This window comes from Periplaneta americana, chromosome 7, assembly GCF_040183065.1.
Source record: "Periplaneta americana isolate PAMFEO1 chromosome 7, P.americana_PAMFEO1_priV1, whole genome shotgun sequence".
Taxonomy (NCBI): domain Eukaryota; kingdom Metazoa; phylum Arthropoda; class Insecta; order Blattodea; family Blattidae; genus Periplaneta; species Periplaneta americana.
In genome coordinates, this window is record NC_091123.1 from 169,317,473 (window position 1) to 169,332,224 (window position 14,752).

The following is a 14,752-nucleotide window of genomic DNA, read 5'->3' on the forward strand; positions in this document are numbered from 1 at the left end:
TCCTATAAACAATCACATGAAATAATACTCGAAGTATTTAATAATTGCATGTTAAATGAAACCTCGTCCCACAATAAAGGGACCCAAGTTACAGGGACAGTTGTTACAAATTAGTATAATTTCCGCAATAGTTCTGACAAAATAAATCGTTAAAAATATCATGGAGGTTAGATTTTTAGTCGACAAACATTGTAATGTTTTGCATATACTACGAAAGTTTAATATATACAAACTATATTTAATGCCACCTGGGACCGGTGTTACCAATAGAAAACATAACATTCAGTCATCAGTGATAATTTTTGTATTTTTCAATAAAATAAATTACGACAATGGACGAAAAGTTTTTTAACCGGCGCCATGTTGACCTCTCATTACTACAAACCGTTAAAATTTACCACATGAAGCAAAATTGTCTTTTGTGTAGCTCTTTTATTTCGAGGGACTGGCGTTACGAAATTTTTGGGGGCAAACTTTACGTTAAAGTTGTGTCCTTTCAGAATTAAACAAACAACAATTCCTGTCTTTCATAAGTATTTTAACTATTTATTTTTATAATCTTGGCCGAGGAAATCAAATCAAATCGAAACATTCCGAGAAAACCTTAGTAAAACAGAGTAAAATGTAGTTGGGGACATAGGGACCGTAGTTACATTTTGACGTTTGGACGTTATTTTCTAATTATAAATTTTAAAATTAATCCTTTTATGCTTTGTTTCCAACTAAAACATGTGAGAGTTGGTTAATTAAACGCAAAAGTAATCAGTTAACATTTTCAAGAAACTCCTTAAATCAGCCGGGACATACATTTACCCATTTCAGAATATTCACCCATATTTACAATGTTTTATGATAGATGTTCTTGAGCCCCTGTCAGGACTTGAAAAGGTTAAATTCATTGTAAGTTACTCTAACAAATGATCTAGATAATTTTGACAGAAAAAGTGACTCAAATTTTTTAACAAGTTTATAATTAAAAAATACGGAGTAGCACTAACCTTCCATTGAGAGTGCCACTCAAGTTTCCATTTATATTACCAGCTGCTGTGTAGTTGCGGAAGATAGCCGACATGGACTCGGTTCCAGAAATGTTTCCAATGGTAGATGCATTCCTTCTCATGTATTCCATTGCATCTTTCATTGCTAGTTTTGAGTATGTCTCTAGGATCTTAGGCTCGGCCCCCTGGTGGTCCCGCAATAGCAATGGACGGATGAACCGGTTGTCAAATCGTTTGAATCTATAAATCAATAACAGTGGCTATAAATTAGAATGCCATCTTTTTATAGACGAATGAAGATATTACCTGGATCACTGCTAAGAAAATACCATACCGGTAACTGCTTAAAAGTAAATTTAAAAGCCATATTGCGAATCCAATAAGCTGCTTTATTAAGTTAAACACAAGGTCCGTCTATGCTTATCTATTTAGGGCGTATGCAAGGGGGGGGGGGGGGAGGTTCCAGTTTTCAACCTTCCTCTTGAACTTAAAAAAAATGACATATTTAGATTTGAGTATTTTTTTTATCCATAATCGTTTTCCTTCTCTAATTTTTCACTGTCAGAGTAACAAAATCTACATCGACACAAGGCATAGTCCTCCTAACCCTCCTTCAATATAATTCCTGTGTTTGGTGCTGCAGAACATTCGAATTATAACAATGCTACCGGTATCTTTATTATAGACAGACTTACCCGGTACCGCCTATCTATTATATACAAATAACTGTTGACTATATATATATATATATATATATATTGTGTAAGTGTAATAATGACACAAGCATTTCTTATTATATAAAATTAAACAGAAGTTAAAATTCGTTAAAAAATAGGATGGCTGTGCAAAAATATGTTTCAGAGATTTTGTAAGACATTCATGAATATGTTCTATTAGAATATAATATAATATTAATAAACATACTGTAACATAAATAATAATAATAATAATAATAATAATAATAATAATAATAACAATAATAATCAAAATTTAAAATACTGATAATGTAAATTGTATACAATTTTAATACTTGCCCCCCCCCCCCCCGACAAAATCCTGCTTAAGCCACTGCGTCAGAATTGAACCTAATGTGTATTGTGAAATATTACCCCCACACTTTTCAATTAGTTTTGAAGTTACTTACTTGTCCCGTACATGATAGTTCCCATGACGACCCAAGATGTCCTCAATTCCTGCCATCATGTGATCCATGAACTGGAAATGCAGTAGAATTTAATTTAATTTCATTATCAGCAATCAGTGTATGTGTCTAAGGTTTTTATTTTCGTTAATCTGCAGTAGTATTCACAAGAAGTGATATAAACTTTGGTATAAAATTTCTAGTACCGATAGATAAATCTTTCTAAACTTCTTGTTACTGAGAATGGAGTGTGTAAAATGGACAGAGTAACAAAAGTAACTTGTGCTAGAAAGAGTGGTTTCACTTAGGCAGCAATTTATGCAATAAACTTCCATAAAATATCAAAGTACTTAACATGAAAAAATTAAAAAAAGAGATGAACATTTTATTGGCACAAATGACTATATAAATTTAAAGTTTTAGTAATTAACAATCTCTCCTTGATATTGTCCTTATTGTTTTATGTCCCAGGAAGGCCAGAGTTGAAATCAAGGATGGGAAGATGAAACAGGGAGACAATAGGATAGTGCCATACACAACTGGAGATTGGAAGAAATGCGTTTTATTATTGCCGTGTGTACAACAGATGTATAGAGTGTTCAGAAGGTTGAGCTGAATGCTCCTGGATGGGCTGGTAACTGAAAATGGCACCAGCGAATAGGGATTATAAAGAATGGACACTTCTCGTCGGTACCTTTGATGTAGCCGGACTGATTTCAATGACCTTCAAGCCAGCTACAGCGTGAGATTCTGCTTTCTCCCTACAGTTGGCGCTGACATCACACCAGCTAGCAGTCGACACAGCGGAAATATAACACATAATTAATACATCTAGGTACATTATGTACTCAAATAAAATAAATTGGATCCATAAAATAATAAATCCGTCATTAACTGTAATGTCTAGACTCTAGAGTTCCTTTATAATGAGAGTTGAGACGTTGACCTCAACAACAATTAAAATATGTAATGATTTGATAGCAGTGAAAATGGAAAAACAAAACTCTTATGAGAAGTAAAAACCATATACCTATATTTTATTATATACAAATATTAAACGAATTTGATACATAATTTTATAATATATTATATTATTTTATAATAAAATTTATTATATCTGAAATATAAAAAAAAATTATTACTACTAGTTTGTCATTGAGAAATAAGGAAAAGCTGTTAACTTGAATTTATTTGAAGCAAAGCGTTACTGGATTATGCAATAAGGTAGGCGATGTTTGGATCCTGTGTCTCAACTCTATACTCAATTACTATCTTAGCATATGCTCGATTACACTAACCTCTAGCGCTTGAAAGTGGAACTAGCCGCTGGCGCACAGAGAAACAAAACACAGGAAAATTCGCTCAGTGTCCATTCTTTATAATCCCTATTCGCTGATGGCACCAGTAGCATTTTACATAACTGTAATATTGTAAAATTAAGAACGATATCTTGCGTGTTACTTAGTATTAAATTTGTATTTTAACATAATATATTACCTTGTGTAATCCATCCTTGATAGTATTTTTCACTTTCAATGTATACCAGTAGGCTAATTAAAAGAATTGTAATTTTGCATGCTAAGTTTACTTAGAATTAAGTTTGTTTTGTATTATATTGTAGGTTATGTAGTTTTTCTTATGTACTCACGATGACATGACTGCTTGATAATTCTAATGGTAATAAAACTCTAATCTAATCTAATCTAATCTAATCTAATCTAATCTAATCTAATCTAATCTAATCTAATCTAATCTAATCTAATCTATTCTATTCTAATCTAATCTAATCTAATCTAATCTTATGTAGCTCTGATTAAGTTGAGCAGCTTAATAATAATGAATAATGACTCACCCGTTCATGAATTCTTTCATTCATTGTTGGTTTCCTCTTTTCCGCTCTCTTCACATTTAGGATCTTGACTAAAGGTTTTATGGTAATTCCCTGAAACAAAATCATAGTATGATGAGTTGCCAGCCAAAACAGTGGTTCTGTACTTGCCTTTTATTTACAATTTATTTTCGTATCATTGTAGCACATATCGTTTTTGGTGAATGATGCAAGAGAAGTCTGGCTTACCTTATGTACTATACAGTTTTGTAATTAATAATAGAACGCAGGTAACAAGTTTACGTTTACTTTACACAGGTCTATTATTATCATCATCCTGGAGGAGGAGGACGAATCCCAGCGCTACGTCCATTTGAGAGAACTATCGGTATTACGTTGATCTCCAGCAAGGTGTATTACTAACCCAATGCCAATCACAAACAAAGCAGGGAAAGTCATTTCGTAATCTCTTCCTACTATCACTGAATCTGCAGAGAATCCAACTGACTTAAGTTACGCCATACTCGGAAACATGCATTTTTAGTAGGTTATTTTACGACGCTGTATCAATATTTCAGGTTATTTAGCGTCGAATGAAATGAAGGTGATACTGCCGGTGAAATGAGTCCGGAGTTTAGCACCGATAGTTACCCAGCATTTGCTCATATTGGATTGAGGGAAAACCCCGGAAAAAAACCTCAACCAGGTAACTTGCTCCGACCGGGAATCGAACCCATGGCTACCTGGTTTCGCGGCCAGACGCACTAGCCGTTACTTCACAGGTGTGGACTCGGAAACATGAATGTTGTTATTATTATTATTATTATTATTATTATTATTATTATTATTATTATTATTATTATTATTACTTACAAATGGCTTTTAAGGAACCCTCAGGTTCATTGCCGCCCTCACATAAGCCCGCCATTGGTCCCTATCCTGAGCAAGATTAATCCAGTCTCTACAATCATATCCCACCTCCCTCAAATACATTTTAATATTGTCCTCCCATCTACGTCTCGACCTCTCCAAAGGTCTTTTTTTCCTCCGGCCTCCTAACTAACACTCTATATGCATTTTTGGATTCGCCCATACGTGCTACATGCGTAAAAAAGATTAATTTCATACTCTATCGACAAGTCTATCATGCTATCAAAAAGGAGTGCGTTATATGGCAGTACAATTTTTTAATAGCCTCCCTATCGATATAAAAATCAAACTCAGAATATAAGATTATTTAGGGCCAAATTAAAGAAGTACCTAATTTCTCACGCCTTCTATTCTGTAGATGAATCCATGACATTCAACAACGCTTCATGAAATTGATACTAAAACTATGTGTTGTACTAGTAGACTATAATGTAAACCTCTTCTGTATATATATTGCAACTAGACTGTGACTATAAATTAAGACTTTATAATAGTATTAAGTTTTATGACTTGTTCCATATTCTAGCTGTGAAACAATGTATGAATACCATGGAATGTTAATAAATATAATATAATATAATATAATATAATATAATATAATATAATATAATATAATATAATATAATATAATATAATATAATATAATATAATATATTAGTACATTATGCAACGAGCCTATAATGGTAGTAATTAAGACGCAAGTATAATTGTTTATGAAACGAGCGCAAGCGACTTTTTATGCTCGACCATATTTCTAACTTGAAATTATTTAGGTCTTCTTATGCTTATGTGCGAACTGACCTGAATTGTGAGATGTGCGCAGACGCGAAAGTATTGATTTTTTCCGAGGCCGAATGTCATTGACCTTGGCAGAGAATAAGATGAAGATTAGTCTGATATAACCTGGAAATTGATTTAGAATTGAAAAACGAGATGACAAATTGAATTTATTTGAATATTATTTACAATTAACGCTAATTATTATAGTAACAGAACATAACCTTCTGCGACAGTATTGGATTTCCAGCCTCCGTGACTTTTCGCTAATTGTCTTTCGATTGCATATCCGAGAATAATCGATATAACGGTACAAAGCTGACTTGTCATTGGCTGAACACCTGAACTTTAATGAGTAGGTGTACTTTAATGACATGCATTAAAGTTGCTACCAGGTGTATAATTACTACATTTCGGCATGGTCGAGCATAAAATATAATATAATATAATATAATATAATATAATATAATATAATATAATATAATATAATATAATATAATATAATATAATATAATTGCTCAGATTCTTAATTGTCTGTTAAATTATTAATTCGATATATGACTATATCGCTATGTAGGAGTATATGCAGAAAACATGCTTGCCCCCCACTCGCTGTAATCACAGTAGCATCTAATAGGCCTACATCTGTAGAGTACGGATAAGTATTGTGATACGTGCGAAGATTTTAGCTTTTCTTTTTTACCTTGTCATATGTACAGTGGTGGCAAAAAAAACCGGACCGACCCTTGTAGCTGATTTCAGAACCTTGTTCACTCCATAGCACGATAGACTGGTAACTAAGACTTTCGTGCTTCGAATCCTGCCTGGGAAAGAAACTTTGCTGGTAAAATTCATGTTCTGGGAATAATAAGTTAATTAAGTAGTAAAATATCGCTGCAATCGAAAAGTATTGGGAATAAATTTGAATAAGGAACAAAACAAAGTTTCCTTCCTAGGCAGGATTCGAACCACGAAAGTCTTAGTTACCAGTCTATCGCGCTCTGAGTGAACAAGGCTCTGAAATCAGCTACAACGGCCGGACCGGTTTTTTTTTTTTGCAACTATTGTACAGAAGCATCAAAATCGTTAGAACTACTGTAGGCTACATTATGGTGGATAGTTGGATGTTTCTTTATCTATGACACGACGCAATACATTACCTCAGAAATCTCGCAGTACAGCCTAATTCAACGGCCACTCTTGATAATGACAGAGAAATGATGGAATGATGTTGACAGGAAGAAGCTAAATACTCCAACGATTTGGAATGTTGGAAGAATCCTAATACACTTCGAAAAGGACAATCAGGCATTCGGCCGGAAATCAACCATAATTCCTTTCAGAAAGCAGCTAGAATTTCAGTTGCGTTAATGTGTTACAAGAACCACATTTTATAGCTGAACACTTTATTTGCTTTCCTTCCCACATAATGTGCGGCTGATTTACGAAGCAGATGAAGCCACAACGCTTTTACGAGAAATGTGCGAAAAACAATGTCCAGGTATTCTGCATACCAAAAGCACATCACTTTCATATAATTTATTATTCCTATATTTAGAGCACGTCCTCCCTAATAGCTGAAGTGGTGACATAACCAGCTAAAAATATAACGGACTTGCGTAAAATGTGGTACACACTACAGGAACTGAATATGCGTCCCTGTCCCTGTTTGTAGGTCTACTGTCTTATCTTAAGCGTCATGCTTATCACATGGCCAGGGAATATCCATAATTCGTGAATTTCTAATGTTTGTTCAAATATCTCGAGTGTCTGATATCTCTATGGCGAGTGAAAGAAGAAAAAGAAGATTCGCGATTTAAAAGTTCCGCACGGTCTGTAAACACATCGACAGTCATCACGCAATTTAAAATGTATAAAACCAGTGCCGGTATGATAAAAGAGCAGGGATTGTTGAGGAATGTTCAAATAACACGTTATGTGTTAAAAATAACTGCAAGAACATTACAGTGAATTTTATTTCTCCTTAAGGAACACTGGAACTGAGTTTTGAAACTTTTAATTTTTTGATTAATTTATTTCAAATTCGGCGGGTTTTTGTGTCTATACGTTTAAATAACGGTACCAAATTTCATCAAGTTTCATTCATTATAGTCGCGACGCTGTTATTCCCAGCGTGACTCCTCCTCTTTGCTTACGTCTTAGGAAGTGAAGGCTCTATAAAGTCTAGGCAGGTAGTATCGTTCGCCATTTTTGTTCTTTCGTTGCCGAGCTACCAGACGAGGGCTCTATTTGCCACACCGTTAAACATTATCATGTCGTAGCTCCTATTATAATAAATCAAACGCACTGTAATTCAGCAAATAATTGAGCGGCAAAATGGCGGGCGATTATATATTAAGTATTTATCCAGCCTTAGGAATCTTCATCAGCGAATCACAAGACGCACACATTTAAATGTAGCTGACCTTCAACGTGATTGGCTGCCGGAAATTTGAGCGACGGAACTATAGTTCCTTAGATATTAATCTTCACTTATTTGAGTGATATTAAATTATGCGTAAATTAAAAACATCCCTGACGGCTTCAGAATTGTTTTTGCTTTTAAAAATCTTCTGTGAAGGACTTACATTTCATGATGAAGAAAACTGCGCACGGATTTTTAAATTTGCGAATTGGTTTATGAGATAATAATTTTCTTACAAATAATAATGTTTGCTTCATAACTTTCTTTAATTGTTAGAAGTTAAAAATTCATACCATGAAAAGTTCTCAGTGAAGAGCTGATTCTATGTACAGCTTTGTGTATTACAATATGCCGAATATTCCTGCACAGTTTCATGTAAATCGGAGTAAATGGAAGCCACTAGGAACTTTATTCTTGACCAATAAAATCAATTATATATATATATCACTTTAGAATATGCCATTAGGAAAGTTCAGGATAACAGACACGGTTTGGAATTGAACGGGTTACATCAGCTTCTTGTCTATGCGGATGATGTGAATATGTTAGGAGAAAATCCACAAACGATTAGGGAAAACCCGGAAATTTTACTTGAAGCAAGTAAAGCGATCGGTTTAGAAGTAAACCCCGAAAAGACTAAGTATATGATTATGTCTCGTGACCAGAATATTGTACAAAATGGAAATATAAAAACTGGAGATTTATCCTTTGAAGAGGTGGAAAAATTCAAATATCTTGGAGCAACAATAACAAATATAAATTACTCTTGGGAGGAAATTAAACGCTGAATAAATATGGGAAATGCGTGTTATTATTCGGTTGAGAAGCATTTGTCATCTAGTCTGATGTCCAAAAATCTGAAAGTTAGAATTTATAAAACAGGTATGTTACCGGTTGTTCTGTGTGGTTGTGAAACTTGGACTCTCACTTTCAGAGAGGAACAGACATTAAGGGTGTTTGAGAATAAGGTTCTTAGGAAAATATTTGGGGCTGAAAGGAATGAAGTTACAGGAGAATGGAGAAAGTTACACAATGCAGAACTGCACGCATTGTATTCTTCACCTGACATAATTAGGAATATTAAATACAGATGGTCGAGATGGGTAGGGTATGTAACACGTATGGGCGAATCCAGAAATGCATATAAAATGTTAGTTGGGAGGCCGGAGGGAAAAAGACCTTTGGGGAGGCCGAGACGTAGGTGGGAGGATAATATTAAAATGGATTTGAGAGAGGTGGGAAATGATGATAGAGACTGGATTAATCTTGCACAGAATAGGGACCGATGGCGGGCTTACGTGAGGGCAACAATGAACCTGCGGGTTCCTTAAAATATCCATTTGTATGTGAGTGAGTAAGTAAGTATATAATATTGTATTGTACTCATTTCTGAGCGAAACTTCGCAAGATATGTGCCTGACATCCTTATTCAGCTAAAGCATAAAAGCGCAGGAGAGGAGGAGCTAAGGAGAAAGGCACCGAACATATGTAAGGAAGGGGAAAGATTGAACAAACGCGAAGCGAGCTTCGGTTCTGCAGAGACTCGGCAAACATGAACCGAACATAAGGCCTATGACCGGTTTTCAATGGACCCGGTTATTTTAGTTTACATGCTTCACTTCCACGTACTGCTGGATGCCTAAGGAGTAGGGCGAAGTTTGTAGTATCTTGATATCCCCTCTCATGTTCGAACATTGCACGACATTACAGGAATTAGTATTTTTCGAATGGGGGTACCGGTACGGTAGTGGCGAGAGATCGAAAACAAAATTTTCGCTCAAAAGTGGATCGCGTCTTCAAAATGTTTGGGAACAGCTGGACTAGTCATTCAGCTGGTTGCACGTTTTGGTTGAATTAATGTAGTTTAAAGTATTCCTTTGTTTTAGTTTTTGTCACTATCGCAGTATTAAAGCTAAGAAGCTGATTTGGGAAGAGAGAAATTTTGGATAACGCATACGACGTTGCTATATTGTGGTTACTAGAGCCCGGATCTTTGGAAAAATGCCTTTTTTTTACTGAGCGGAAGTAAATCATTATTTGCATAGATATAAATGTGATTTGGAGTAAAAGTGATAGGACCCATTTTTATTTGTCTATTTTGCCTTTTTAACCCCATTCAGACCTGAATTTATATTAAACAAATTTGAAAAAAAAAAAAAAACTGGTCACATAATCATTCTGGGGATCCAAAATTCTCAAATCAAGTCTTCACAGAAAATAAAAATTTGGAGACAATTTTGACCCCTGGGGCCCCAAAATTTTTAATTTAATTTTTAATTCAAATATAGAAATGTTTCAAAAATAATATTTTCCATTTCTATCACACTGAATTTTTCAAAATATTTAAAAGTATCGAAGACATTCCAAAAAAGAAACAATGTACACTGTAATGTACATCAGGCCTGATGGGGTTGAGGTGTTCCTTACTAATAAATGCCTTTTTTGTCATTTTAAAGCAATATTTCTTGCTTATTTGCAATTTTCTAATAAATTGTGATGTAATGTGTATGAATTTAAATATTTGAAACAATGACTAACTTCACTAACAATAGTAAATAATAAAAGTAATTTATTTCGGTACTTAATCTGCTAATAATCGTGCTTTAATACTATTGGTGTAATATTAATAGTGATCGACAATCCACAGTTACAAATATAATATTGTCGTCTTCACAATACCAACAATCAGCTTTATAATTTAACAGTCCCGTCGCTCTTATTTCCGGCAGCCAATCACGTTGCAGGTCGGCTACATTTAAACGTGTGCGTCTTGTGATTCGATAATAATTACGCTATGCAGTTCCTAAGGCTCGATAAATACTTAATATAATCGCCCGCCATTTTGGCTCTTTCGTTGGCGTTCGCAGAAAGCACACGAAGTCGTTATTTGCCGCTCAATTATTTGCTGAATTACAGTGCGTTTGATTTATTATCATAGGAGCTACGACATGATAATTTTTAATGATGTGACAAATAGATTCCTCGTCTGATAGCTCGGCAACGAAAGAACAAAAATGGCGAACGATACTACCTACCTAGACTTTATAGAGCTTTCACTTCCTAAGACGCAAGCAAAGAGGAGGAGTCACGCCGGGAATAATAGCGTCGCGACTATAAATATTAAGCTCGTTCTCATAGAAGTTGTCACGTAGCATTTCTAATTGTTTGCTTTCATATTTTCAAATCTTACTGTTACAGTTCTGTGCTACACGTGTTTATTATTGTAGGAGAAAGAAATCTGAGTGAGGAACAGCCAGTTATTGTTGGGTGACGAAGATATAAGATCGGTTAGCTAGAATGCCTAAATTCAGTAAACCATTACACAATAATCTTCATGCTTACGTTGGTGAATTTGGTGCCCATGTGCTTTAAACCGATGGAACAGTTTTGTTATGCAAGGTTTGTGAAAAGACAGTTAATCACAAAACAAAAGTATTTTATAAGTCAACATGTGTCAATTACGAAGTAAGCATGTGAGTTATGATGATATAATTTAAATTTTTTGCTAGGCCCGGTTTCTTCAACCTTTGTTAAATTATAACAGTGTGTTATTCCATTTTAACTGTAAACTTAATAGTTGAAGCATTTCTTCAACTACTGTTAGTACTAACAGGCTGTTAAAACCTACGTTAATTTAACTGCCCAATTTCATGCAGTTAAATAATGTAACTCTCTGTTAGCATAGAAGTATGCAATATGGCTGGTGTGTTAGATGCTGAACTTCTATATCTGGATTATTTAGAAAATGATATCCATGAAAACATAAACAGAGCGGATGATTTCTGTGATTTGACAGACCAGAAGTTCATACAAAGGTATAGGCTATTTTCTGCCAAGCCTCACTTTTCGCTTTCAACTTAGATCCGTTTGTTTATTCTCATTAATTGGTTTATATTGGAAAATAATTTCCAGCAGAAGGTTTCTTTCGAAAGAAGAGAAATAATAATTAGTCCCAAGATTTCTTTTTGTTCCAGTGTTTTCAATTTCATAACAGCAACACCAATACGCCGCTCCACGCTATTGTGATACAGACGAGGAAAGAAGCAGAAATCAAACCTGAGAGAATAGAAAGACTTCTATCCTCTCTGAATCAAACAACAGAAACAAGCGAGAATCGCAATTGTCAGAGTTCAGAAAACAGAAGTGAGCCTATACTTGGTTATAGGTTATGGTTAAACTCTAGAATCTCTGGTCCTAACAGAGAGTTAAGAACTAGAATGTTAAAATGTGAAATGTAAAGTCGAAGAAACGCAATATTTTTAACAGCAATTCGTACTTTTAACTTACAGTTAATTAACGCTATGTTAGGTGCATTATAACAAAGGTTGAAGAAACCGGGCCTATGCCTTTTTAAAATTTATAATGTCTTTTTCAAAGATTATTGTGCCTATTTTTTACGTTTTATTGCCTTTTTTGCCTGCCTATTTTAACTGTTACAAATGCCTAAACATCCGGGCTCTAGTGGTTACGCTATAGTTGAATGGCAATGGCTAAATTAAAACTGCGTGAGTCAGTTTTACGTTCGAAACGTAGAAACAATGACGACTTGGCAACTCGGAATGTTGTGTCTGATGGATGGAGGGAGGCAGCCGCCATCTCATCATAAGAAGCTGACAAAAATAACGAAGAGCAAGCAGAAGGTGAAGGTCGGATCTGCGTTTAATTTAGAGTGACGAGCTACCACAGAAGAGAGAATACTGCGCTAAAATATGACAACCACAGCCTTGCATGCGTCCTGTGCTACTGTTACAATCGAAGAACTGTGCGCATGCGCATTCACAGTCTTAAAGAACCAACATGTCTTCCGCAATATGGTTAAATGGCAGCCAAGTTATTCACAGGTCATTTGTCATTACTTTCATGCGCAGATCGCTTTCACGTTGATTGTCGTTTATATATATTTTATTTTATTGGGTTACAGTCTTAAGGAACCAACATGTCTTCCGCAATATGGTTAAATGGGAGCCAAGTTATTCACCGTCATTTGTCATTACTTTCATGCGCAGATCGCTTTCACGTTGATTGTCGTTTATATTTTATTTTATTTTATTGGGTTACAGTCTTAAAGAACCAACATGTCTTCCGCAATATGGTTAAATGGCAGCCAAGTTATTCATCATCATTTGTCATTACTTTCATGCGCAGATCGCTTTTACGTTGACTGTCGTTTATGTTTTTTTTATTTTATTGGGTTACAGTCTTAAAGAACCAACATGTCTTCTGCAATATGGTTAAATGGCAGCCAAGTTATTCACCGTCATTTGTCATTACTTTCATGAGCAGATCGCTTATATATTTTTTTTATTTTATTGGGTTATTTTACGACGCTGTATCAACATCTAGGTTATTTAGCGTCTGAATGAAATGGAGGTGATAATGCCGGTGAAATGAGTCCGGGGTCCAGCACCGAAAGTTACCCAGCATTTGCTCGTACTGGGCTAAGGGAAAACCCCGGAATAAACCTCAACCAGGTAACTTGTCCCGACCGGGATTCGAACCCGGGCCACCTAGTTTCGCAGCCAGACGCGCTGACCGTTACTCCACAGGTGTGAACTTGTCGTTTATAATCACCAACGTTGCCATCATAGTCATTATTCAAGTTATAAATATCATCACCAAATTATTCCCATTATCATCATTAGCATAATTTTCGTCAACACAACAGAATCGTCCTCGTAATCATCTTTGTCCTCGACGTCATCACTATCATCATTTTTGAAATCATCACCATCATCATCTTCGACGTCACCGTAGTCATTAGGGACCGAATTTTTAGGTTTTTAAGAAGTTCATTTTAGGTTATTGGAATAGATGAAATAGGTTTCGTTTTATTGTCCAAACTGTGGAAGGGTCGCAAAAACTCTATGAATGTTAAAAATGTACGCTTACAGGCAATTTTGAATACAGTAGAATTCCTCGCATCCGGCAATTGTGGGACAAAGCCAGTGTCGGATAACTGGAAAATACGTTTATAGGTTATGTAAAGACACATTGTATTGCACAAACATTTTTTTCCATGTTGAAATTTAGTAATTTTCATATAGGCCTAGATATTTAAAAATAAAGTTTTGAAATACGTACAATTTTTATTTTTAGTACTGAATATGGCAATGTACATTCATCAGTTCATAATTATTGTAATACATTAATACATAATAGCGTAAAAAATACTAAAAGTTTTCGTAATCTTATGACAATTTTAAATGGTGGTCATGTGAGTCATGTGACGTGAACAGCAGTGTAGCCAACGTCGCAACTATAAAGACGAAGTAACGCTCGATGATTTGAGCGCAGGAATATTTCGCTTGCATTTCGCGGAATCCATTGTGCAACAGCAGCGCTTTGCGGTAGTAGCCATGATACTATCTATCACTCGAATGAAATTTTTGCGCGCTGTAGGAACAGAGAATTTCACACTTTGCTATTTAGATTCATCCAACACCCCTTCGAAACGAGCAAGTTCAAGCGGTAAATTTAAAGATATCGTCTCTGCGCATTGTTTGCAAGGTCCAAGTGACAGCTTACCGATGCTACCCGATCTACTCCAGGGACATAATGGTTTTTTTGTTTATGTTTTCGCGCGTGAACAATGTAAAGAGTAAACATTATGTGCGGCAAGTGCGATCCATGAAAACCACTCACATCTTCGTCAG

General features: G+C 35.2%; 1 protein-coding gene across 5 annotated transcripts in view; it reads right to left on the minus strand.

The window, feature by feature from the left end:
- The window catches only part of Nhe2 (Na[+]/H[+] hydrogen exchanger 2), a 178,203-nt gene that overhangs the window by 58,987 nt on the left and 104,464 nt on the right, over window positions 1-14,752 (minus strand). For all 5 annotated transcript variants that reach the window (XM_069831806.1, XM_069831810.1, XM_069831808.1 and 2 more), the window contains exons 6-8: window positions 3,992-4,081; window positions 2,143-2,213; window positions 999-1,238 (exon numbers count right to left, since the gene is read on the minus strand). In XM_069831806.1, coding sequence (XP_069687907.1) covers window positions 999-1,238; window positions 2,143-2,213; window positions 3,992-4,081 — 401 coding nt within the window. The remainder of the gene's footprint in view (window positions 1-998; window positions 1,239-2,142; window positions 2,214-3,991; window positions 4,082-14,752) is intronic.